Source organism: Rhinatrema bivittatum, chromosome 16, assembly GCF_901001135.1.
Source record: "Rhinatrema bivittatum chromosome 16, aRhiBiv1.1, whole genome shotgun sequence".
In the NCBI taxonomy this organism is placed as follows: Eukaryota; Metazoa; Chordata; class Amphibia; order Gymnophiona; family Rhinatrematidae; genus Rhinatrema; species Rhinatrema bivittatum.
This window is the reverse complement of record NC_042630.1, coordinates 3,503,766-3,528,882: the sequence shown is the minus strand read 5'-3', so window position 1 is coordinate 3,528,882 and position 25,117 is coordinate 3,503,766. Positions and strand designations below refer to the sequence as shown.

General features: G+C 51.1%; 2 protein-coding genes across 2 annotated transcripts in view; one reads left to right on the top strand and one right to left on the bottom strand.

Annotated features, from left to right (window-relative positions):
- The window catches only part of LOC115077981, a gene marked incomplete in the record, with an annotated part of 27,247 nt that extends 2,130 nt beyond the window's left edge, over positions 1–25,117 (bottom strand). Inside the window, 8 exon segments of the mRNA XM_029580479.1 lie at positions 45–174; positions 888–1,040; positions 2,796–2,956; positions 3,852–4,105; positions 4,821–4,888; positions 5,889–5,943; positions 7,735–12,435; positions 24,980–25,117. Coding sequence (XP_029436339.1) covers positions 45–174; positions 888–1,040; positions 2,796–2,956; positions 3,852–4,105; positions 4,821–4,888; positions 5,889–5,943; positions 7,735–12,427 — 5,514 coding nt within the window.
- LOC115078398 (fibril-forming collagen alpha chain-like) lies at positions 13,356–18,678 on the top strand. The gene is given in 4 exon segments (XM_029581306.1): positions 13,356–13,386; positions 18,167–18,274; positions 18,363–18,443; positions 18,446–18,678. Coding segments are annotated over 4 exon segments (453 nt in total).

The window sequence follows — 25,117 nt, the reverse complement described above, 5'->3', positions numbered from 1 at the left end:
CTGCATGAAAGGATAAGATAAAAGCTGGTCTGTTACTTTAATACCTGGACGAGCAGCTTAAGCCGGGTGATTCGCTGGAAAGGCAGGATGAGAAAGGATTTGAGGGAGAGACGCTGGCACACGGGGTCGCTCTCTAACCTCTCCAGGACCTGCCGGAATCTAGCGTTCCCTGTCCTGAGACACAAAAAACGCTCAGTTCTTGCACCTCTCGCTCCCCAGCACCCTTTTGTTCTCAAGCAGGCATTTCTCTACTTTTCCAGGTTCATTTATTTTTTTACATTTCTGGCAGGATCTTAGGCCAAGGATGTCAGGAGGAAAAAAATCAAGACACGGGGCCATTCCAAACCAAGCTAAGCATAGAACCTCCTCGCCTCCCCTCCCAACCCACACACACACAACTATGGAAAGCCAAATGGTTCCCTCCCTCTTCCTGTCTTATAGCTGTGGTGTTCCATTGGCTATACAGATCCTGGAGAAAATGGACGTTCTTTGCAGATGTGACTCAATCGGGATGGGAGCTTTCCTGTCCCATAGGGCCCTTCAGATAGTGTAGATGGGAGCTTGCCTGGCCTCCTGGGCCCTTCCTCAGATGACTTCTGAAGAAGCAACCTATGTTGTCTCCAACACTCATCTCCGTCATTATGGTTGGATAATTCTTACATTAGTCAAGCCTAACACGCAGTAAGAGCAGCAACAGCCTCAAAATTTCTGAGTGGAAATGAGGCCTAATTAGTGGTAAGTGTTAGAAAGGCCTAGTCCTTTGTGAGGAAATCAAAACCTGCTTAGTGCAACCTGTGGCAGAGGCCTAGTCCAATTTGGCCTGCAAATGAAACCTAATTAGCAGTAAGTCATGGCGAAGACCCATCTTTCAAAGGTCAAACCCTTACAGTAGCTGCTGGAACGTCTGGTCCTGATAGGACTGATTAGTCACATAAGGCAGGTAGACTTTACGGAATTCGTCGGCGTGGTTGAGCACCACATCACACACGTTGAAGGTGTAGATGTCATCCTCAAACTTCTCCTCAAGGTCAAACAGGAAGCTGTGAGAGTCAGAGCACAGGGAGGCCGTTACATCTTTCTGGAGATCAGAAGAGTTAAAGTTTATAGAAATCAACTCTGGCTCCTCCCAGTGACAGGGGCAAAGCCCCAGCTTGCTGATAGGTTCCAGCCATTTTGCTGAGAAAGTCTCTATCCAGCTACTACTAAAGCAACCATGAGCTTAGTCACTGACATTCACCAGATTTGCATCCTCAGTGTCTATACGTTTTGGGCCCAATCAGTGGTTCAGTTTATGGGGGAGCTCGATTCCTGAGGGGGGATCTAACTCATCATTTATCCAAAGTTGAAAGTGGATAAGCATGATATATTCATAAAAACAACATACGTACAGACAAGCATAACCAATGAGCTACCTCCAAGCTGGTTGGCGCAACCCATAAAATGCATCACTACAATCCTTAAGCTTTGGCAAAAATGAATATGCAGGACATCTTACAATAGCCATACCAACACAGTAACGGACGTCCAGGCTGCCGGCAGTTGATCAACATGTAGAGCGATATGGATTCTAATTGGTCAGCCCAGCAAACTCTTCTCTAAATAACAAGGTTTGCAGTTGTTTCTTAAAAGTCTGAGAACAGTTTGCATGTCAGAGTTGCTCAGGAAGGGAATTCCAAAATATACACCCATCAACCGAGTCTTGCTGAAATAAGCTAGCTGAGTAAATGAATTGGTTGCTGGTTCACCTTTCAACTAGCAACTCATTCATTTACTGAGTCTAGGTCCCCAGAAACTGCTGCACAAAAGCTTTGGAAGTGTAACCACACAGCAGAGAAGGACATCATTCTCATCTGCCAAGTCTTCCTTCCTAATTTAATACTGCAGAGCAGACACTACATGATCTTTTACTTTACTTCCTCACTCTGCCACCGCTGAGGATCCTCTCTGCACGTGCGGGGTTTACCCCTCACTCTCCCACCTCTGAGGATCCTCTGTGCTTATCCCAGGCTTTACCCCTCACTCCCCCACCTCTGAGGATCCTCTGTGCTTATCCCAGGCTTTACCCCTCACTCCTCCACCTCTGAGGATCCTCTGTGCCCATTCCAGGCTTTACCTCTCACTCCCCCACCTCTGAGGATCCTCTGTGCCCATTCCAGGCTTTACCCCTCACTCCTCCACCTCTGAGGATCCTCTGTGCTTATCCCAGGCTTTACTCCTCACTCCCCCACCTCTGAGGATCCTCTGTGCCCATCCCAGGCTTTATCCCTCACTCCCCCACCTCTGAGGATCCTCTGTGCTTATCCCAGGCTTTACCCCTCACTCCCCCACCTCTGAGGATCCTCTGTGCCCGTCCCAGGCTTTACCCCTCACTCCCCCACCTCTGAGGATCCTCTGTGCCCATCCCAGGCTTTATCCCTCACTCCCCCACCTCTGAGGATCCTCTGTGCTTATCCCAGGCTTTACCCCTCACTCCTCCACCTCTGAGGATCAGCTGTGCTTATCCCAGGCTTTACCCCTCACTCCCCCACCTCTGAGGATCCTCGGTGCTTATCCCAGGCTTTACCCCTCACTCCCCCACCTCTGAGGATCCTCTGTGCGTGTGCTAAGATTTATTCAATTTCCAATACTGTTCTATGCCCGCCCCAGTTATTTCTGTTGTAATTGTTACATGAGAGGGGTGCACTTTTCATCCAACACCTTCTAAACAACATCAAAATAACACCACTGAATGTCTTATGTGTGTGGAGGGCTTTCATGTAAGGAAGGAAGGAAGGAGGGGAGAGGGAAGGACTCACTTGGAGCTGACATCGCGCACCTCCTGCAGCTTGGAGAAAAGCCACTGTCGCTCCTGATTGCTCAGCAGATCCTGGAGGTCTGGGCAGTGCTGGAAGTGATCCACCGCCACGTTCAGGCTCCGGAGGTAGGAAGCCTCCGACATGATGAGCTCAAACTTTGCCTGCAAACGAAGAAGATCCCAGGGGGTTATAGGAGAAGCGAGTGGAGAACCCAGGGAGAAAGGATCTCCCGTGACATTTGACCTTCAGAAGAGGGGGGGGGGGGGGACGACCTGTCATTCTCCCTCCTGGGCGAGCACAGGAAGGCAGGAGGGACCGAGGTTAGAGATGAGTAAAACCTTTCCAGCTCCGAGCGTGGTCCAGCGCTGCACCGGGTTACCCATCACTGGAGAATTTAAAGACATTTCTTTAATGAGTTTAACCATTTTATAAGAAAAATAGAAAACTAAACAAGTGAAGGATTTTAAGAAGAGGTTTGACAGGCGTGCCTCTGAGGTGGCCTAGATACAGAGGATCCTGCATGGAGGAAGGGAATAACTTGATATCCTGAGGTCCCTTCCAGCCCCATCTTTCTCTGACTCTAGATGTCTATTTCAGATGTAGAAATAAAGGACATAAGAACATAAGAACATGCCATACTGGGTCAGACCAAGGGTCCATCAAGCCCAGCATCCTGTTTCCAACAGTGGCCAATCCAGGCCATAAGAACCTGGCAAGTACCCAAAAACTAAGTCTATTCCATGTTACCATTGCTAATGGCAGTGGCTATTCTCTAAGTGAACTTAATAGCAGGTAATGGACTTCTCCTCCAAGAAGAAAGCTGCAAGCGAGCGGGCACCATGTTACCCAGCAAGCCACACACAAGGTTAAGCAACAACAGGAAGTAGAAAACAATGAAATACAACAATCATCCACAAGGTGGCATCAATCTACAAGTTATCCCCCTAACCTCTGCCATCCCTCCACCCACATCCCTTCCTCATCTCTTCACTCTTCCATCATTGCAGCATCCTCAGCTCCTCGCTTGACCAGCCCTGCATCCCATCCTGCTCTCACCTCTTGCAACTTCTGCTCGTCTCGCGTCATGTTCAGCAGCGCGGAGCTTCCCCGGATCATGGGAATGTCCTGCCAGAGGGATGCGTTGGAGGAGATGGAGAGGCGCTGCAGGTAGGAGTCCTGGGGGGAGAATGGCTTCCGGCGCATTCTGGGCGAGCCGGGCTCCCCGTCCTCCGTGAAGGTCTCTGCCCTCTTTTGCCGCTGGATCTCCTGGCTGAGGACCACATCGCTGTACTCCTGGTAGAGTAACCTCGCTTCAGAGCAGAGAGAGAGCTGTGTCAGCACCTTCATGTCCTCAGAGGAAGAAAGCCTCTCGCCCATTTCCCACTTCCCCCTTCCATTCCCACATCTTCAGGTCCATGGAGGTCCCCAGAAGCCCCGAGCACTGACCCCTGTGCTACTTTCTCAACACCTCAATTCACGTCATGGGCAATCGTCTTTCCTTGAGCTCTGGAACACAAGCCTATGCTCTCTGCAATGTCCCCACATCCCGATGACCTCCCACCCAAAAGAGGAGGCCTGGGTATATGTGCATGCTGCCTTTGAATGAAGGCCATGGTTGTACTGCTTATTCTACACACTGATGGTTTTTTTGTAAATGTTTATATTTTTATTGTAATTTAAATATTGATTGTTGTAATCCGCACTGAACACTCTTTGAGTGAAAGCGCGGAATATATATAAGCCTTTGTGTAAATAAATAAATATTTTCTTGACTACGTAGTCCTGCTCCCAGCCAGTTGCATATCCCCTAAGAAATACTGATGATGATCCTAAATTTCGCAAGCAGCCGAAAGCATTTTTATTCTGCAAACAATGGAGATTCTGTGTTGTGTATCTTTGATTTTATTTATTTTATGGGTTGTTTTTGATTATTTTGTATACTATTGATGATGTGCTGTTTTGTACATTGATGGCGGATTAGAAATTGCCTTTAAATAAATAAGTAGAACGTCCGAGGTCACTTACAGGAGTTGATGAGCCTGGATCGACGTCGCTTCACGAGGTTGCTGCTCACATCTAGGAAGTTCTTCTCTCTGCGAGGGAGCAGACACGAGGGGGAAATGGAGGGGAGGAGAGAAGGGCGTGAGAAGACATATCTTAAGACGTGGCTTTTCCTCCAAGCCTTCTCCTAACTCAAAAATGTCACGTCAGACTCGGCCCAAGGAATGGGATGTTTACTAATCTCTGAACCCGTCATATATTATTTATTTGTTGCTAATTCCGCTCTACCTTTCTTCCTGGCTACCTTATCCCCAAGTTCAATCCCCCTGTTATATGTAACTTTGCTTGTTTCGGCCTTCTTCTTTGGTTGCACTTGTTAATCCCCCAAGTTCCATGTAAACCGGCCTGATGTGAATCCCATTCATGAAGTCCGGTATAGAAATACATATTAAATAAATAAATATCCAAACCCTCCCGTCAGGGGGTGGCTGTGTGTGGCTTTGCTCTTGCAAAGTTCATTAGTTATAAATTTCTTTTTTTTATTGTTTGACCTCTTTACTACGGAGTGGCAGCAGAGTACGGTGTGGACGGTGTTTTTTTCTGTAGCTCAGGGGTTGGTCTTGGGGAGCAGGGAGGGGAGTTGGAAGGACCCAGGAATGCAAATAAACTTGATTCTTGCCCAGTGGATATTGATGATGGGTGCCCTGAATGAGCAGGCCCTATAGGTGCTTCCAGAGGTGCGGGATTTACATACAGGCCAGCAGAAGTTGGGGAGCTGCACATTTCTCGCTCCTCCCTGCCCTATAACCTGGTCCCAGACCTTGGAAGGTGCCGGTCCCTGGAGCTCGGCTCCGGTGGCTGGGAAGTTGCGGGGACTGTGCCTCGTCCCCTCCGGGCTTCCTTGCAGGGGGCAGGACCCGTGAGTGCAGGCCTAGCCCCCACGCTCGCTGCACGTGGAGGATCGCCACGCATGTGCTGGAGGGTTTGCCTGGGCAGGGGCAGCCGGGCACTGGAATTGAATCAGCGGGGCATGGGCTGACCCTGCAGAAATGCCGACTCTGCACGCTGGGAACTGTAAGTGGGGCCCATTACCTCAGCGTGACAGGGTCGGAGCTGCTGAGGTCCTCCTCTGCTCTGCTTTCCTCATCTGAAATGACACAAAGAGGTTAAAAATCTCTCCCCTACCCCATCCTGCATGGAAAGCTCTGATTGGCTGGGAGAGGGCGTGAGTTACCCCCCAGTCTATCCCAGCATCCTGGCTCCCTCAGTGCTCAGTCCAACTCACAAGGACCCGAAGGATCCCAGGGATAAGCCATGTTTTTCCCAGGTCTTTTCCTCCGGGAGCTTGTGCAATCCAATTTTAAACCTCACTATGCTCGTCGCCTTCATCACGTTCTCTGGCAATGTTTCCACAGCGTGACTGTGCGCTGAGTGGAAAAGGTGTCTCCTAGTCCTGGTGTAATCTGAAAGGGTGAATAACAGTTCCACCCCACTCATGGTTTTATAAATCTCAATTGTCTCTCGTCAAAGCTAGAGAACCCTAATCTCTCAGGAAGCCTTTCCATCCTCTTTATCACAGCATCTGGGAACTCACGCGGTTACTGCTGCCAGCGATGCATTAGTCCTACAGATGATTAAATGGAGAGATCCTTTTCTTATAACAGAACGTCCAAGGTTAAAATCCCAGCCATGGAGATTACAAACATGCAGTTCACAAAATGGCCATGCACAGGTGCAAGAGAGGTAGATTATATCATTTACAGGGACAGTAAATCTAAGTGAATTCATTTACCTTTATTCTCTATATTTCCTTCTTTAAAAGCACTCATGCATGTGTGCCTGCAGTAATCCCTGCTGAGGCGAGCTCTCCACCTCCTGCATGCTTAATATCCGCTCTGTGTGCAAGCTCTCCTTTCTGCACTCATGCATGTGCTTAATATCCACTGCGTGTGCAAGCTCTCCTTTCTGCACTCATGCATGTGCTTAATATCCGCTCGGTGTGCAAGCTCTCCTTTCTGCACTCATGCATGTGCTTAATATCCGCTCTGTGTGCAAGCTCTCCTTCTGCACTCATGCATGTGCTTAATATCCGCTCTGTGTGCAAGCTCTCCTTTCTGCACTCATGCATGTGCTTAATATCCGCTCTGTGTGCAAGCTCTCCTTTCTGCACTCATGCATGTGCTTAATATCCGCTCTGTGTGCAAGCTCTCCTTTCTGCACTCATGCATGTGCTTAATATCCGCTCTGTGTGCAAGCTCTCCTTTCTGCAGGAGGCTTTGCATGACCCTGAGTTTTTAAAGAAAGGGTAATGTCAAGTGACTAGGTAGCCCCAGGTCATCTGGGACAGGCTGAGCAAGTCCTTCTGGTTTAGCCTCAATGCAACACAGGAAGGTTTTGCAGCCTGGGCAAAGGCACTCTACAGATCTTCGTGTACACTGGACTGGGTCATTTAAGCCACAGCCCGGAAGAATCCCACGGCTGCGTTTCGGCCGGCCGGTTCACCCAGCTCCCATCTCAGTGTGCCCCTGGTCCTTGGTCTTCCAAGGTTACTTTCGGGGCTCTAAGTTCCAGCATGCAGTGGGGCCTAAACCAAGGGCTGGCTCAGCATGAAGCTCGCAACCCCCTGATCCCTAGAGTTACCAGAGAGCTTGGGGTCAGCGATGACCGTTTTAGCCAGCTCTGGTTTTAACTCTGTGGTCCCTGTTTGTCTTAAACATATTGAAGTTACAATTCCTTGAACGCAAACATGAGACAGGTGGGTGGAAATTACGCCAGGACTGGCCTCATGCCTGTCCCTGCTGACCTGGAGTCCTCTAGCAACTTAAGGCTGACGATGGCATTCCTAGAGTGCCCTGTGTTAACCGTGCGTGGTAAAGTGCTATTTGTGTGGCCACTGGGGTCATCAAGTTAGAACTTTGGTTGCAGAATGGAAATGCACCTTGAAGGATACCAAAGGCCGAAGAAGGCCTTCTCACAGCTTTACGATGCCAGTCTCTTGATTTGGAAGTCCCGTCAGCCAGGTTCTCCTGACTCTTGGAATCAATAGCTGGACCTAGTTGCTCCTCCTCCAAATCCACACGGCTCTGGCCCGCCCAGCTGGACGATTTCTCCAGAGGTGGGTGCCCAAGGTTGTGACGCTGCTTCAGCGAGGGATGAACAGGCTTTCCCTGCTCCAGGGAACCAGCTCTGAGCCTGACCCCTTCCACCTGCTCCCTCACTATCCACCTACCACTCGTGGCTCCTGCAGGTTGCTGGGCACAGGCGGGCTTCCTCACAGGAGATGTTCTCTCACCGGCGGCTTCTGGGAAGCTCGGTTTTGATTCCTCTGAAACTGCCACTTTTTGAAATAAGGACTTAGACTTTGTTGACATGGGGGCAAACTGTAGGAGTTTAGGCTTTCTGAGAAACACCACTGGGGAGACCTCCTCATTGCTTTTATCATTGCTTAAAGATTCGGCTACAGTTCTCTTGTCTGGCAGTGAATGAGTAGAGGCTTGGTGGGTTGGAGACGCCATAAGGGGCCTGCCTTCACCTTCTTCATAAACCCTTTTGCTTTCTCCAGAGACGTCCAGGGTAGCCCTTTGCCTCATTGAAAGAGAGACTAGTTTCTGAGTCAACTTTCTGGCCACGGAATCAGAAGGTATATTCCTGATAGGCTCCGGTATGTTATCCTGGGCCCCAGAATGGGTGAGCTCTGGGAAATCCTTGTTCATCTCCTGCTGTGCTAGGGGTGTCTGGGGACAACCCACTGCCTCGTCTGTGATGGATTCAGAGTCATTGGGCTGGAGGGATCGGACTGTGACCACATCTTGAGAGTCATACTGGCCTGATTCCTCTGGACTGTATCCAAAGTACAAGCTGGGGTTAAAGAACTGTAAAAAGATGGGCGGATATTCATTGGTATGCAGGTGAGATGTGTCCATACTGGGCATGTCAACACAGCTACTGGTCATATCTGTAGCACCAGCAGCTGTGCTTTTGCTGATGGGTTCAGTGTCCTCACCACCAGAAGTCACCACTCCACCCGTTTCACCTATACTTTCCTTTCTTTCATTCTGTCTCTCATTGACCAGGATGTCCCCAACCCCTACAGGTGTTCTTCCATCAGCTTGGTCAAAGATGGAGCTACAACTTGAATTGTTGAGCACCGCAGGTGCCTCTGCATCTCCATGATCTCCTGTGACCTTGAAGGTACAACTGGGAAATTCAGCCACTATGAGATCAGCACTGACAGACTTAACGTGGGGAGGCAGAGTTTCCTTGCTATCTCCACCAGCATTGCCACTAGAAGCGGAGCTGTGGGTCTCAAAGGTGTTAACCTGAATTAAAGGACTACATTCTTGGCCAGTTGTCTCAGGGGTTAGAGAGGAGAGTGGTCCATCAGCAGAAGAAAGCATCTGTGAGGCCAATGCTTGACTGAAAATAACATCTCCCTCATGTTCCATTTCAATCAGATGATCTTCTGGTTCTCCTTCTTCTGAAGATACAGTTATAGGCTGTGCAGTGGTGGAGCAGCCACCCTGGATATCATCAGTTTTCCCTTCTCTTGCCTCTCCTAAGACAATATTGGTACACTCTAGTGGAGTCAGTTCAAGAGGCAGCCCCATGTCACGTTCCTTGCTTTCTGGTCCATCCTTCTCCACATCTCCTCCAGATTGCAGGACTATGTCACCTTCTATTATTTCTGCCCCTTCTGGATTCCCTCTGATGTCATCATGTGACAGCAGTGGCTGTAGATTATGGGGTGACAGACAATTTGCCTCTCCCTCCCCATGCAATAGCCCTTCCTCTCCTAAGGTTCTGAGCGAGGGGCTCATTTGCATCCCATCAGAGATGCCCACAAGGACTGCACCCATTCCAGCAAGCAGCAAGCAGTCCACAGGTGACCAATCTTTTTCACTTTGCCTGGACGCTTCTCCTGAAGCACTTAAGTCTTTTGCCATCAAGACTTGTGGTTTTTCTACAAGGTCCCCTTCATTTTCCACGATATTACTGTCGGTGCTTCGTGCAATAGGGGTTTCTGTGTCAGACGTCTCCAGTGCCACAGTCCCCACAGACTTGGTGTCTGATTCCACGGTGTTTACCAGGAGCTTCCTTTTCACTTTCCCACTAGATCTGTTTTTTTCCTGTTCAGTGGACTGAGACATAGAATCAGGGGTTTGTAATCCCATGGGAGAGGCTGGGCGCTGCACTGCAAGCTCTTCGCTGGGCATGGGATCAAAGTCGTGGAAGCCCCTATTTGTTTCTTGAGATCTGCTGGCTGAACTGGCCATGTGTCCATCACTCTGAATGAAGAGAAGACCACAGTTAAACATCAACTGCTTTTCCAAGCCATTACTGGAAGACATAAAACCTTCCTCTTGTGTTCCCGGTGTGCTGGCCTTCTCTGCCAGTTCCTTCACTTGGTGGGGTCCTTCCAGCAAAAGGGGAATTTTTCCCAGTCCAGAATCCAGGAGCTTTCCCTGCACAGTTTGGGGCGATTCATCCGACTCTTCTGTGGAGAAGAGATATGACCCTGAATTTGTGTTCAAGGCATCTATGGAAATGTGGGACCCACCACCACTTCCTGTGACTTCAAGGTCAATGGGAGATTTGCCAGGGTCAACACTGGATTCCCTGTCAATGGAAGGTTTATTACAGGTGTCTTGCACCTCAGTTACAGGCCGAGATCTGTCTCTGCTCACATCAGACTCAACTCCTTCACAGGGGATATCACAGGTCTCTTTCAACTCCATAGCCGCCTGAGGTACACCTGTGCAGCATCCAGCTTCAGTAGCCTGGTGCGTTCCATCACCAATCGTAATAGTGTTCGTCTCTGTATGAGTTGGGTCACAAACCTCTATGTACTCCATGAGATGGTGAGGCTCATCATTGGTCTCCCTAGACCCTGAATCTGAACAAGAAACATCGCTATATCCTTTGGCCTCTCTGATAACACTGTCATTGGTTTCCTCGCACTGTGCATTGAGGGGAAATGTCCTATTGGTATCCATGATCTCTTCATCATCAAACTGTTCGTCACAGATGCCTTTGGTCTCTGTATCATCAGGAGAGACTCTGCCTGTCTTTTTGATCTGCATGACATGGTATAACTCATCAACAATCTTTTGGGACTCTGTATCCATGTGAAGCTTGACCCTATCATCTTTGGACTCCATCATCTTTATTTGGGGTTCCTCACTAGTCTCTGTGAGTGCCAGAGCATGATCAGTGATATTTTGGGACTCTATATCCATGTGAAGATTGTCCCTATCCTCTTTGGACTCCTTAAGAGCATGGGATCCTCCATTAAAAATTTTGCCCACCATTTGTATTTGAAGCCCATCACTAGTCTCAAGCTCTAACGCATGCTCAATGATATTTTGGGATTTAATGTCTATGTGAGGATAGTTCCTATCATTTTTGCACTCTGTCATCTTTATTTGAGGTATATCACTATGCTCTGTGAGCTCCAGAGCATGATCAGTGATATTTTGGGATTCAGTGTCCATGTGAGGATCACCTCTATTCTCTTTGGACTCCATCATCTTTATTTGAGGTATATCTCTATCCTCCATGAGCTCCAGAGCATGATCAGTGATATTTTGGGATTCAGTGTCCATGTGAGCATTGCCCCTATTCTCTTTGGACTCCATCATCTTTATTTGAGGTATATCTCTATCCTCCGTGAGCTCCAGAGCATGATCAGTGATATTTTGGGATTCAGTGTCCATGTGAGCATTGCCCCTATTCTCTTTGGACTCCATCATCTTTATTTGAGGTATATCTCTATCCTCCGTGAGCTCCAGAGCATGATCAGTGATATTTTGGGATTCAGTGTCCATGTGAGCATTGCCCCTATTCTCTTTGGACTCCATCATCTTTATTTGAGGTATATCTCTATCCTCCGTGAGCTCCAGAGAATGATCAGTGATATTTTGGGATTCAGTGTCCATGTGAGCATTGCCCCTATTCTCTTTGGACTCCATCATCTTTATTTGTGGTATATCTCTATCCTCCGTGAGCTCCAGAGCATGATCAGTGATATTTTGGGTTTCAGTGTTTATGTGAGGATCGTCTCTATCCTCTTTGGACTCCATCATCTTTATTTGAGGTATATCTCTATCCTCCGTGAGCTCCAGAGCATGATCAGTGATATTTTGGGATTCAGTGTCCATGTGAGCATTGTCCCTATTCTCTTTGGACTCCATCATCTTTATTTGTGGTATATCTCTATCCTCCGTGAGCTCCAGAGCATGATCAGTGATATTTTGGGATTCAATGTCCATGTGAGGATTGTCCCTATTCTCTTTGGACTCCATCATCTTTATTTGTGGTATTTCTCTATCCTCCGTGAGCTCCAGAGCACGATCAGTGATATTTTGGGTTTCAGTGTTCATGTGAGGCTCGCCTCTATTCTCTTTGGACTCCATATGAGCAGGGGATCCTCTATCAAAGTCTTTTCGTTCCATCTCTTCATGAAGTCCATCCTTAGCCTCTCTGATGTTCTTCGTGTCACCAACAGTCAGGGAATCCAGGCTTACATCAGGTTGGGCACCTTCCTCGGACTCCAGGCTCGCTAAGGTGGTGCTATCGGCCTTAGATGCCTTGCCGCTGATTTCATTTGATGCCATGCCAGCATCCATTGGCATCCTTCACCCTGAAAACAGAAACACAGATGACTTAAGTCTGTGAAATCAAGTAGTAAATTTGCTTTGTCATGCTATAAACCCCCACCCAGCCAATTAGGGCATGGCCAGCAGATGCCCCTAACCTGTCATCAAGTGATCTGAAGGGAAAGGCGAGAGATCGTTTCCCAAGCTTGCATCTCAGTTCTGATTTCTCTCTCTCTGGGAGGGCTCAGGGACCTGCGATACAGGGGCGGAGACTGGAGGGCTGACGAGGGCTTTCATGGCCTGCGGTTGGAGCCGGACGGGCAAGCTGGGAGATGGTGCCACGCTCCATGTCCCATCCCACTCTGGATTTTCTGAACCTTTCTTCAAGAGACAACAGAGGGGCAGGATGGAGTTCAAGAGAACCAGGAGTGGGGGAACATTTATTTACCCTTTTAAATAGGATTAAGATGAGGGGAGAATCCATGAAACTAAGAGGTAGCAGATTTAAAAGTCATTTAGGAAAGTATTTTTCAGTCAAGATTACCATCAAGCTGTAGAATTTGTTGCTGGAGGATGTGGTAAAAGTCAAAGCACAGCTGTCTTTAAAAAAAGGTTTGGACAAGTTTCTGAAGGACAGAACTATTAGCCAGGCAGATGTGGGGAGCGGCCCTTCTGGCATCTGAGAACGAGGAATGGGGAATGGACCCCCCCCCCCCATTAAGAGCTGCTGGGAACTTCCAAGTGAGCTGGACTGGCCACTGGCCTCAGTGGCCACTGCTCTGACCCAGCTCGGCCTCCCTCTCCTGCTGGACAGATTTGCCACGCAGTCTCTCCCAATGGCTGTTCCAGAGAAAGGCTTTCGGTTCTCTTTCCTGTCCCAGCCTGTGCAAATCCCAAGGCCAGGAATGTTCAAAAGCCTAGGAACAGAGAAGGAGGACCTCAGGGCAGGGTGGGGAAGGAGAGGATGAGGTGCGGGGCCGGGATTTACGGGGAAAGTAACACAGTGGAAAGGAGACAGAGAGGATTGCCACAGATCCTTGCACCGACACCACACCTACTAACTAGCACAATCCCTCATCTCGCTCATGCACAGATCCCCGCACAGACACTACACCTACTAACTAGCACAATCCCTCATCTCGCTCATGCACAGATCCCCGCACAGGCACTACACCTACTAACTAGCACAATCCCTCATCTCGCTCATGCACAGATCCCCACACTGACACTACACCTACTAACTAGCACAATCCCTCATCTCGCTCATGCACAGATCCCCGCACCGACACCACACCTACTAACTAGCACAATCCCTCATCTCGCTCATGCACAGATCCCTGCACCGACACTACACCTACTAACTAGCACAATCCCTCATCTCGCTCATGCACAGATCCCCGCACAGACACTACACCTACTAACTAGCACAATCCCTCATCTCGCTCATGCACAGATCCCCGCACAGGCACTACACCTACTAACTAGCACAATCCCTCATCTCGCTCATGCACAGATCCCCGCACTGACACTACACCTACTAACTAGCACAATCCCTCATCTCGCTCATGCACAGATCCCTGCACCGACACCACACCTACTAACTAGCACAATCCCTCATCTCGCTCATGCACAGATCCCTGCACCGAAACTACACCTACTAACTAGCACAATCCCTCATCTCGCTCATGCACAGATCCCCGCACAGACACTACACCTACTAACTAGCACAATCCCTCATCTCGCTCATGCACAGATCCCCGCACAGGCACTACACCTACTAACTAGCACAATCCCTCATCTCGCTCATGCACAGATCCCCACACTGACACTACACCTACTAACTAGCACAATCCCTCATCTCGCTCATGCACAGATCCCTGCACCGACACCACACCTACTAACTAGCACAATCCCTCATCTCGCTCATGCACAGATCCCTGCACCGACACTACACCTACTAACTAGCACAATCCCTCATCTCGCTCATGCACAGATCCCCGCACAGACACTACACCTACTAACTAGCACAATCCCTCATCTCGCTCATGCACAGATCCCCGCACAGACACTACACCTACTAACTAGCACAATCCCTCATCTCGCTCATGCACAGATCCCCGCACTGACACTACACCTACTAACTAGCACAATCCCTCATCTCGCTCATGCACAGATCCCTGCACCGACACCACACCTACTAACTAGCACAATCCCTCATCTCGCTCATGCACAGATCCCTGCACCGACACTACACCTACTAACTAGCACAATCCCTCATCTCACTCATGCACAGATCCCCGCACAGACACTACACCTACTAACTAGCACAATCCCTCATCTCGCTCATGTACAGATCCCCGCACAGGCACTACACCTACTAACTAGCACAATCCCTCATCTCGCTCATGCACAGATCCCCGCACTGACACTACACCTACTAACTAGCACAATCCCTCATCTCGCTCATGCACAGATCCCCGCACTGACACTACACCTACTAACTAGCACAATCCCTCATCTCGCTCATGCACAGATCCCTGCACCGACACCACACCTACTAACTAGCAGAATCCCTCATCTCGCTCATGCACAGAGCCCCGCACAGACACTACACCTACTAACTAGCACAATCCCTCATCTCGCTCATGCACAGATCCCTGCACTGACACTACACCTACTGACTAGCACAATCCCTCATCTCGCTCATGCACAGATCCCCGCACTGACACTACACCTACTAACTAGCACAATCCCTCATCTCGCTCATGCACAGATCCCTGCACCGACACTACACCTACTAACTAGCACAATCCCTCATCTCGCTCATGCACAGATCCCCGCACTGACATTACACCTACTAACTAGCACAATCCCTCATCTCGCTCATGCACAGATCCCTGCACCGACACACCTACTAACTAGCACAATCCCTCGTCTCGCTCATGCACAGATCCCTGCACAGACACTACACCTACTAACTAGCAGAATCCCTCGTCTCGCTCATGCACAGATCCCCGCACAGGCACTACACCTACTAACTAGCACAATCCCTCATCTCGCTCATGCACAGATCCCTGCACCGACACTACACCTACTAACTAGCAGAATCCCTCGTCTCGCTCATGCACAGATCCCCGCACTGACACTACACCTACTAACTAGCACAATCCCTCATCTCGCTCATGCACAGATCCCTGCACCGACACTACACCTACTAACTAGCACAATCCCTCATCTCGCTCATGCACAGACCCTCACCCTACACAGAATCAGGGACCACAAATTAGAAACAGAAACGGAACCGAAAACCTCAAGAAGCCACAGACTCTGCATGCAGTGCAGCCCCTGAGAACCAGAAGCAGCCATGCATTCCCCCTGCACTGTGCAAAATTCAAAGAGAGAAGAGACGCACATTTCCCAAAGCTGAGAGAGAAAATCACAGACGTCCCACAAATGGGCCGATACAGCTATTAGTTTCGGGGGTGTTGGACGCGTGTTTTCAGAGCACTAGCTTTACCCCTTATACAGTAAGGGGTAATAGCACGTCGAAAACGCGCGTCCACCCCCCCCGAAACTAATAGCGCCCGTATCATGCAAATGCATGCTGATGGGCCTATTAGGTATTCCCGCGCGATTCAGTAAGTAAAATGTGCAGCCAAGCCGCACATTTTACTTTAAAAAATTAACGCCTGCCCAAAGGTCGGCGTTAATTTCTGCCGGTGCCGGGGAAGTGCACAGAAAAGCAGTAAAAACTGCTTTTCTGTGCACCCTCCGACTTAATATCATGGGGATATTAAGTCAGAAGCCACAAAATTTAAAAAAAAAATTTAAAATCAGCTGGCGGCCCACAGGTCGGAAGACGGACGCTCAATTATGCCGGCGTCCGGTTTCCGAACCCGTGGCTGTCAGCGGGCTCGAGAACCGACGCTGGCAAAATTGAGCCTCAGCTGTCAAACTCGCTGACAGCCTCCTCTCCTGTCGAAAAGGATGCGCTAGTGTCCCTAGCGCCTCCTTTTACCGCGGGCCCTCATTTAAATACTGAATCGCACGCACAGGAGAGTGGCCTGGGCGCGCGTTGGGAGAGCGGGCGCTCGCCTGAGTGCCCGCTCTGCCACTGATTTTACTGTATCGGCCTGAAACGTAGGGGGAAAGAGGAGAAAGAGTAGTGAGAGCAGCAGAGTCTGTGGGATCTGCCCCCGGACATTACCCCTACTATACCCCAAAGATGCAAAGAACTTGGGATCCCTGCACAGAGCTTCCCTCCCCCTGCCCCAGTCTATAACTTTGGCATCGCGCATGCAAATCCTCAGGCCAGGAAGGTTTCCTGAATGAGAGAGAAAGAAAACCAAACCCAACTCCCACTCCATCTGTTTGTCCGTCTGTCTTGTATTGCCTCACGGCTCAGCCCATCTCTGCCTGCGACGCTCTTTTCAAGAGGGAGCGGCCCTCTGTTTACAGCTGAGCCCTCTGCCCTCTTGTCAGATCCCTGGGCCCGGCCAGGGCAAGGAGACCAAGCTTGTGTCTGCCGTGTCTCTCTCTCTGTGCCAACAGCAAATGTCTAGGAGGGCACAGGGCAAGGGGGGAGCATGAGAGGGGACCCCTGCCCCTGGCAAGGGGGAGCATGAGAGGGGACCCCTGCCCCTGGCAAGGGGGAGCATGAGAGGGGACCCCTGCCCCTGGCAAGGGGGAGCATGAGAGGGGACCCCTGCCCCTGGCAAGGGGTCGCCATGGATGAGGGGGCAGAGAAGGAACCGGCAGGGGATACGGGCAGAGAGGGTCCCAGGACTGAGGGGGCAGAGAAGGAACCGGCAGGGGATACGGGCAGAGAGGGTCCCAGGACTGAGGGGGGGAGAGAAGGAACCGGCAGGGGATACGGGCAGAGAGGGGGTCCCAGGACTGAGGGGGGAGAGAAGGATCCGGCAGGGGATACGGGCAGAGAGAGGGTCCCAGGACTGAGGGGGGAGAGAAGGAACCGGCAGGGGATACGGGCAGAGAGGGTCCCAGGACTGAGGGGGGGAGAGAAGGAACCGGCAGGGGATACGGGCAGAGAGGGGGTCCCAGGACTGAGGGGGGGGGGGAGAAGGAATCGGCAGGGGATACGGGCAGAGAGGGGGTCCCAGGACTGAGGGGGGCAGAGAAGGAACCGGCAGGGGATACGGGCAGAGAGGGGGTCCCAGGACTGAGGGGGGAGAGAAGGATCCGGCAGGGGATACGGGCAGAGAGAGGGTCCCAGGACTGAGGGGGGGGAGAGAAGGAACCGGCAGGGGATACGGGCAGAGAGGGGGTCCCAGGACTGAGGGGGGCAGAGAAGGAACCGGCAGGGGATACGGGCAGAGAGGGGGTCCCAGGACTGAGGGGGGGAGAGAAGGAACCGGCAGGGGATACGGGCAGAGAGGGGGTCCCAGGACTGAGGGGGGCAGAGAAGGAACCGGCAGGGGATACGGGCAGAGAGGGGGTCCCAGGACTGAGGGGGGGCAGAGAAGGAACCGGCAGGGGATACGGGCAGAGAGGGGGTCCCAGGACTGAGGGGGGGAGAGAAGGAACCGGCAGGGGATACGGGCAGAGAGGGGTCCCAGGACTGAGGGGGGCAGAGAAGGAACCGGCAGGGGATACGGGCAGAGAGGGTCCCAGGACTGAGGGGGGCAGAGAAGGAACCGGCAGGGGATACGGGCAGAGAGGGGGTCCCAGGACTGAGGGGGGGAGAGAAGGAACCGGCAGGGGATACGGGCAGAGAGGGGGTCCCAGGACTGAGGGGGGGAGAGAAGGAACCGGCAGGGGATACGGGCAGAGAGGGGGTCCCAGGACTGAGGGGGGCAGAGAAGGAACCGGCAGGGGATACAGGCAGAGAGGGTCCCAGGACTGAGGGGGGCAGAGAAGGAACCGGCAGGGGATACGGGCAGAGAGGGGGTCCCAGGACTGAGGGGGGGAGAGAAGGAACCGGCAGGGGATACGGGCAGAGAGGGGGTCCCAGGACTGAGGGGGGCAGAGAAGGAACCGGCAGGGGATACGGGCAGAGAGGGGGTCCCAGGACTGAGGGGGGCAGAGAAGGAACCGGCAGGGGATACGGGCAGAGAGGGGTCCCAGGACTGAGGGGGGGAGAGAAGGAACCGGCAGGGGATACAGGCAGAGAGGGGGTCCCAGGACTGAGGGGGGGAGAGAAGGAACCGGCAGGGGATACGGGCAGAGAGGGGGTCCCAGGACTGAGGGGGGCAGAGAAGGAACCGGCAGGGGATACGGGCAGAGAGGGTCCCAGGACTGAGGGGGGGAGAGAAGGAACCGGCAAGTGATACGGGCAGAGAGGGGTCCCCAGGATGCTGATGTGCTGGGTGTTCAGAGCTGACTGAGATCACACTGTCCTGGATTCCTATCTGCTGACTCTCGGTGTGACTCAGCCTCTCCCAGCACCCGCCTGCCCCTGTTATATGGCAGTCTAATAAAAGAAAACAGCCATCACTTTCCATCTCTCCACTCCCCTTGCAACTCATTTCAATTCTGTCATTAGCATATTACAGAGGATTGCAGCCAGAGTAGGGGGCAGGTCTACTTTATATAGTGCACAGGGTTACAGAGCAGAGAGCCGGTCTCCTTACACAGGATCATAGCCTGAGCAGAAGGCAGGTCTCCGTTACACAGCACATAGGGTCACAGCTGAGCAGAAGGCAGGTCTCCTTTACACAGTGCACAGGGTCACAACCTGAGCAGAAGGCAGGTCTCCTTTACACAGTGCACAGGGTCACAACCTGAGCAGAAGGCAGGTCTCCGTTACACAGTGCACAGGGTCACAACCTGAGCAGAAGGCAGGTCTCCTTTACACAGTGCACAGGGTCACAACCTGAGCAGAAGGCAGGTCTCCTTTACACAGCACATAGGGTCACAGCTGAGCAGAAGGCAGGTCTCCTTTACACAGTGCACAGGGTCACAACCTGAGCAGAAGGCAGGTCTCCTTTACACAGTGCACAGGGTCACAACCTGAGCAGAAGGCAGGTCTCCGTTACACAGTGCACAGGGTCACAACCTGAGCAGAAGGCAGGTCTCCTTTACACAGTGCACAGGGTCACAACCTGAGCAGAAGGCAGGTCTCCTTTATACCACCATGCAGGGTCACAGCATGAGCATGGGGCAGGTCTCCTTTACACAGCACATAGAGTCAGCCTGAGCAGAAGGCAGGTCTCATTTACATAGCATACAGTCACAGCCTGAGCAGAAGGCAGGTCTCCTTTACACAGCATACAGTCATAGTGTGAGCAGGGGCAGGTCTCCTTTACACAGCATACAGTCATAGTGTGAGCAGGGGCAGGTCTCCTTTACATAGCATACAGGGTCACAGCGTGAACAGGGGGCAGGTCTCCTTTACATAGCATACAGTCACAACGTGAGCAGAAGGCAGGTCTCCTTTACATAGCATACAGGGTCACAGCGTGAATAGGGGGCAGGTCTCCTTTACACAGCATACAGTCACAACGTGAGCAGAAGGCAGGTCTCCTTTACATAGCATACAGGGTCACAGCGTGAACAGGGGGCAGGTCTCCTTTACATAGCATACAGTCACAAAGTGAGCAGAAGGCAGGTCTCCTTTACATAGCATACAGGGTCACAGCGTGAGCAGGGGCAGGTCTCCTTTACACAGCATACAGGGTCACAGCCTGAGCAGAAGGCAGGTCTCCTTTACACAGCATACAGTCACAGCCTGAGCAGAAGGCAGGTCTCCTTTACACAGTATACAGTCACAGCGTGAGCAGGGGGCAAGTCTCCTTTACACAGCATACAGTCACAGCGTGAGCAGGGGGCAGGTCTCCTTTACACAGCATACAGTCACAGCGTGAGCAGGGGCAGGTCTCCTTTACACAGCATACATGATCTCATCATGAACAGAAGGCAGGTCTCCTTTACACAGCATACAGTCATAGTGTGAGCAGGGGCAGGTCTCCTTTACATAGCATACAGGGTCACAGCGTGAACAGGGGGCAGGTCTCCTTTACATAGCATACAGTCACAACGTGAGCAGAAGGCAGGTCTCCTTTACATAGCATACAGGGTCACAGCGTGAATAGGGGGCAGGTCTCCTTTACATAGCATACAGGGTCACAGCGTGAACAGGGGGCAGGTCTCCTTTACATAGCATACAGTCACAAAGTGAGCAGAAGGCAGGTCTCCTTTACATAGCATACAGGGTCACAGCGTGAGCAGGGGCAGGTCTCCTTTACATAGCATACAGTCACAAAGTGAGCAGAAGGCAGGTCTCCTTTACATAGCATACAGTCACAAAGTGAGCAGAAGGCAGGTCTCCTTTACATAGCATACAGGGTCACAGCGTGAGCAGGGGCAGGTCTCCTTTACACAGCATACAGGGTCACAGCCTGAGCAGAAGGCAGGTCTCCTTTCCACAGCATACAGTCACAGCCTGAGCAGAAGGCAGGTCTCCTTTACACAGTATACAGTCACAGCGTGAGCAGGGGGCAAGTCTCCTTTACACAGCATACAGTCACAACGTGAGCATAAGGCAGGTCTCCTTTACACAGCATACAGTCACAGCGTGAGCAGGGGCAGGTCTCCTTTACACAGCATACATGATCTCATCATGAACAGAAGGCAAGTCTCCTTTACACAGCATACAGGGTCACATCATGAGCAGGGGGCAGGTCTCCTTTACACAGCATACAGGGTCACATCATGAGCAGGGGGCAGGTCTCCTTTACACAGCATACATGATCACATCATGAGCAGGGGGCAGGTCTCCTTTACACAGCATACAGTGACTGAGTGAGCAGGGGGCAGGTCTCCTTTACACAGCATACAGTGACTGAGTGAGCAGGGGGCAGGTCTCCTTTACACAGCATACAGTCACAGCGTGAGCAGGGGCAGGTCTCCTTTACACAGCATACAGGATCACATCATGAGCAGGGGCAGGTCTCCTTTACACAGCATACATGATCACATCATGAGCAGGGGCAGGTCTCCTTTACACAGCATACAGTCACAGCGTGAGCAGGGGCAGGTCTCCTTTACACAGCATACAGGGTCACATCATGAGCAGGGGCAGATCTCCTTTACACAGCATACATGATCATATCATGAGCAGGGGCAGGTCTCCTTTACACAGCATTCATGATCACATCATGAGCAGGGGGCAGGTCTCCTTTACACAGCATACAGGGTCACATCATGAGCAGGGGCAGGTCTCCTTTACACAGCATACATGATCATATCATGAGCAGAAGGCAGGTCTCCTTTACACAGCATTCATGATCACAGCATGAGCAGGGGGCAGGTCTCCTTTACACAGCATTCATGATCACATCATGAGCAGGGGGCAGGTCTCCTTTACACAGCATTCATGATCACATCATGAGCAGGGGCAAGTCTCTTTTACACAGCATTCATGATCACATCATGAGCAGGGGCAGGTCTCTTTTACACAGCATTCATGATCACATCATGAGCAGGGGCAGGTCTCCTTTACACAGCATTCATGATCACATCATGAGCAGGGGCAGGTCTCCTTTACACAGCATACATGATCACATCATGAGCAGGGGCAGGTCTCCTTTACACAACATACATGATCACATCATGAGCAGGGGGAGGTCTCCTTTACACAGCATTCATGATCACATCATGAGCAGGGGCAGGTCTCCTTTACACAGCATACAGGGTCACATCATGAGCAGGGGGCAGGTCTCCTTTACACAGCATTCATGATCACATCATGAGCAGGGGCAGGTCTCCTTTACACAGCATACATGATCACATCATGAGCAGGGGCAGGTCTCCTTTACACAGCATTCATGATCACATCATGAGCAGGGGCAGGTCTCCTTTACACAGCATTCATGATCACATCATGAGCAGGGGCAGGTCTCCTTTACACAGCATACATGATCACATCATGAGCAGGGGCAGGTCTCCTTTACACAGCATACATGATCATATCATGAGCAGGGGCAGGTCTCCTTTACACAGCATACATGATCATATCATGAGCAGGGGCAGGTCTCCTTTACACAGCATACATGATCATATCATGAGCAGGGGTAGGTCTCCTTTACACAGCATACATGATCATATCATGAGCAGAAGGCAGGTCTCCTTTATACAGCATACATGATCACATCATGAGCAGGGGCAGGTCTCCTTTACACAGCATACATGATCACATCATGAGCAGGGGCAGGTCTCCTTTACACAGCATACATGATCACATCATGAGCAGGGGCAGGTCTCCTTTACACAGCATACATGATCATATCATGAGCAGGGGCAGGTCTCCTTTACACAGCATACATGATCATATCATGAGCAGGGGCAGGTCTCCTTTACACAGCATACATGATCATATCATGAGCAGGGGCAGGTCTCCTTTACACAGCATACATGATCATATCATGAGCAGGGGGCAGGTCTCCTTTACACAGCATTCATGATCACATCGTGAGCAGAAGGCAGGTCTCCTTTACACAGCATACATGATCATATCATGAGCAGGGGCAGGTCTCCTTTACACAGCATTCATGATCACATCGTGAGCAGAAGGCAGGTCTCCTTTACACAGCATACATGATCACATCATGAGCAGGGGCAGGTCTCCTTTACACAACATACATGATCACATCATGAGCAGGGGCAGGTCTCCTTTACACAGCATACATGATCACATCATGAGCAGGGGCAGGTCTCCTTTACACAGCATACATGATCACATCATGAGCAGGGGCAGGTCTCCTTTACACAGCATTCATGATCATATCATGAGCAGAAGGCAGGTCTCCTTTACACAGCATACAGGGTCACATCATGAGCAGGGGCAGGTCTCCTTTACACAGCATACATGATCACATCATGAGCAGGGGCAGGTCTCCTTTACACAGCATACATGATCATATCATGAGCAGGGGCAGGTCTCCTTTACACAGCATACATGATCACATCATGAGCAGGGGCAGGTCTCCTTTACACAGCATTCATGATCACATCATGAGCAGGGGCAGGTCTCCTTTACACAGCATACATGATCACATCATGAGCAGAGGCAGGTCTCCTTTACACAACATACATGATCACATCATGAGCAGGGGCAGGTCTCCTTTACACAGCATTCATGATCACATCATGAGCAGGGGCAGGTCTCCTTTACACAGCATACAGGGTCACATCATGAGCAGGGGGCAGGTCTCCTTTACACAGCATTCATGATCACATCATGAGCAGGGGCAGGTCTCCTTTACACAGCATACATGATCACATCATGAGCAGGGGCAGGTCTCCTTTACACAGCATACATGATCACATCATGAGCAGGGGCAGGTCTCCTTTACACAGCATACATGATCATATCATGAGCAGGGGCAGGTCTCCTTTACACAGCATACATGATCATATCATGAGCAGGGGCAGGTCTCCTTTACACAGCATACATGATCATATCATGAGCAGGGGCAGGTCTCCTTTACACAGCATACATGATCATATCATGAGCAGAAGGCAGGTCTCCTTTATACAACATACATGATCACATCATGAGCAGGGGTAGGTCTCCTTTACACAGCATACATGATCACATCATGAGCAGGGGCAGGTCTCCTTTACACAGCATACATGATCACATCATGAGCAGGGGGCAGGTCTCCTTTACACAACATACAGGGTCACATCATGAGCAGGGGGCAGGTCTCCTTTACACAACATACAGGGTCACATCATGAGCAGGCGGCAGGTCTCCTTTACACAACATACAGGGTCACATCATGAGCAGGGGCAGGTCTCCTTTACACAGCATACATGATCATATCATGAGCAGAAGGCAGGTCTCCTTTACACAGCATTCATGATCACATCATGAGCAGGGGGCAGGTCTCCTTTACACAACATACAGGGTCACATCATGAGCAGGGGCCAGGTCTCCTTTACACAACATACAGGGTCACATCATGAGCAGGGGCAGGTCTCCTTTACACAGCATTCATGATCACATCATGAGCAGGGGCAGGTCTCCTTTACACAACATACAGGGTCACATCATGAGCAGGCGGCAGGTCTCCTTTACACAACATACAGGGTCACATCATGAGCAGGGGCAGGTCTCCTTTACACAGCATACATGATCATATCATGAGCAGAAGGCAGGTCTCCTTTACACAGCATTCATGATCACATCATGAGCAGGGGGCAGGTCTCCTTTACACAACATACAGGGTCACATCATGAGCAGGGGCAGGTCTCCTTTACACAACATACAGGGTCACATCATGAGCAGGGGCAGGTCTCCTTTACACAACATACAGGGTGACAGGGTGATAGATCCCCAGCCCCCTGGTTACCACCCTGGGGTGACAGAGCCCCTGGTTACAGGCCCCGCTGGAGCGTGGACTCTGCCCTGGCTCTGGTGTGTGCACGTCAGGCCTCGCCTCTCTCGGCTCACGTGGTGCCCCGTGCCCCTTGCAGGGTAAATGGTTAACACCCCAGGGAGGTGGCGGGGGTCACACCGTTCGCTTTCTGATTTCCGCAGGTGAAATCCTTCCCCGGTAGAAGTAGAAAGTTTAGTGGCGGAGAGAAAAGGGGAGGACGGTGGAAAATAAGGAGGGCTTCTCTTACCAGCAACGGGTGAGAGGGAGGGTCACATCCTTCTCCTGTGGGGTGGGGGGGAGGGCAGGCTGGGATCTGGGACCCCCCCCTCCCGGCCTGCTCCGCCGTCTGTCCTGCTGGGATTGAAAGTTTTGTACCTGGGCGGGA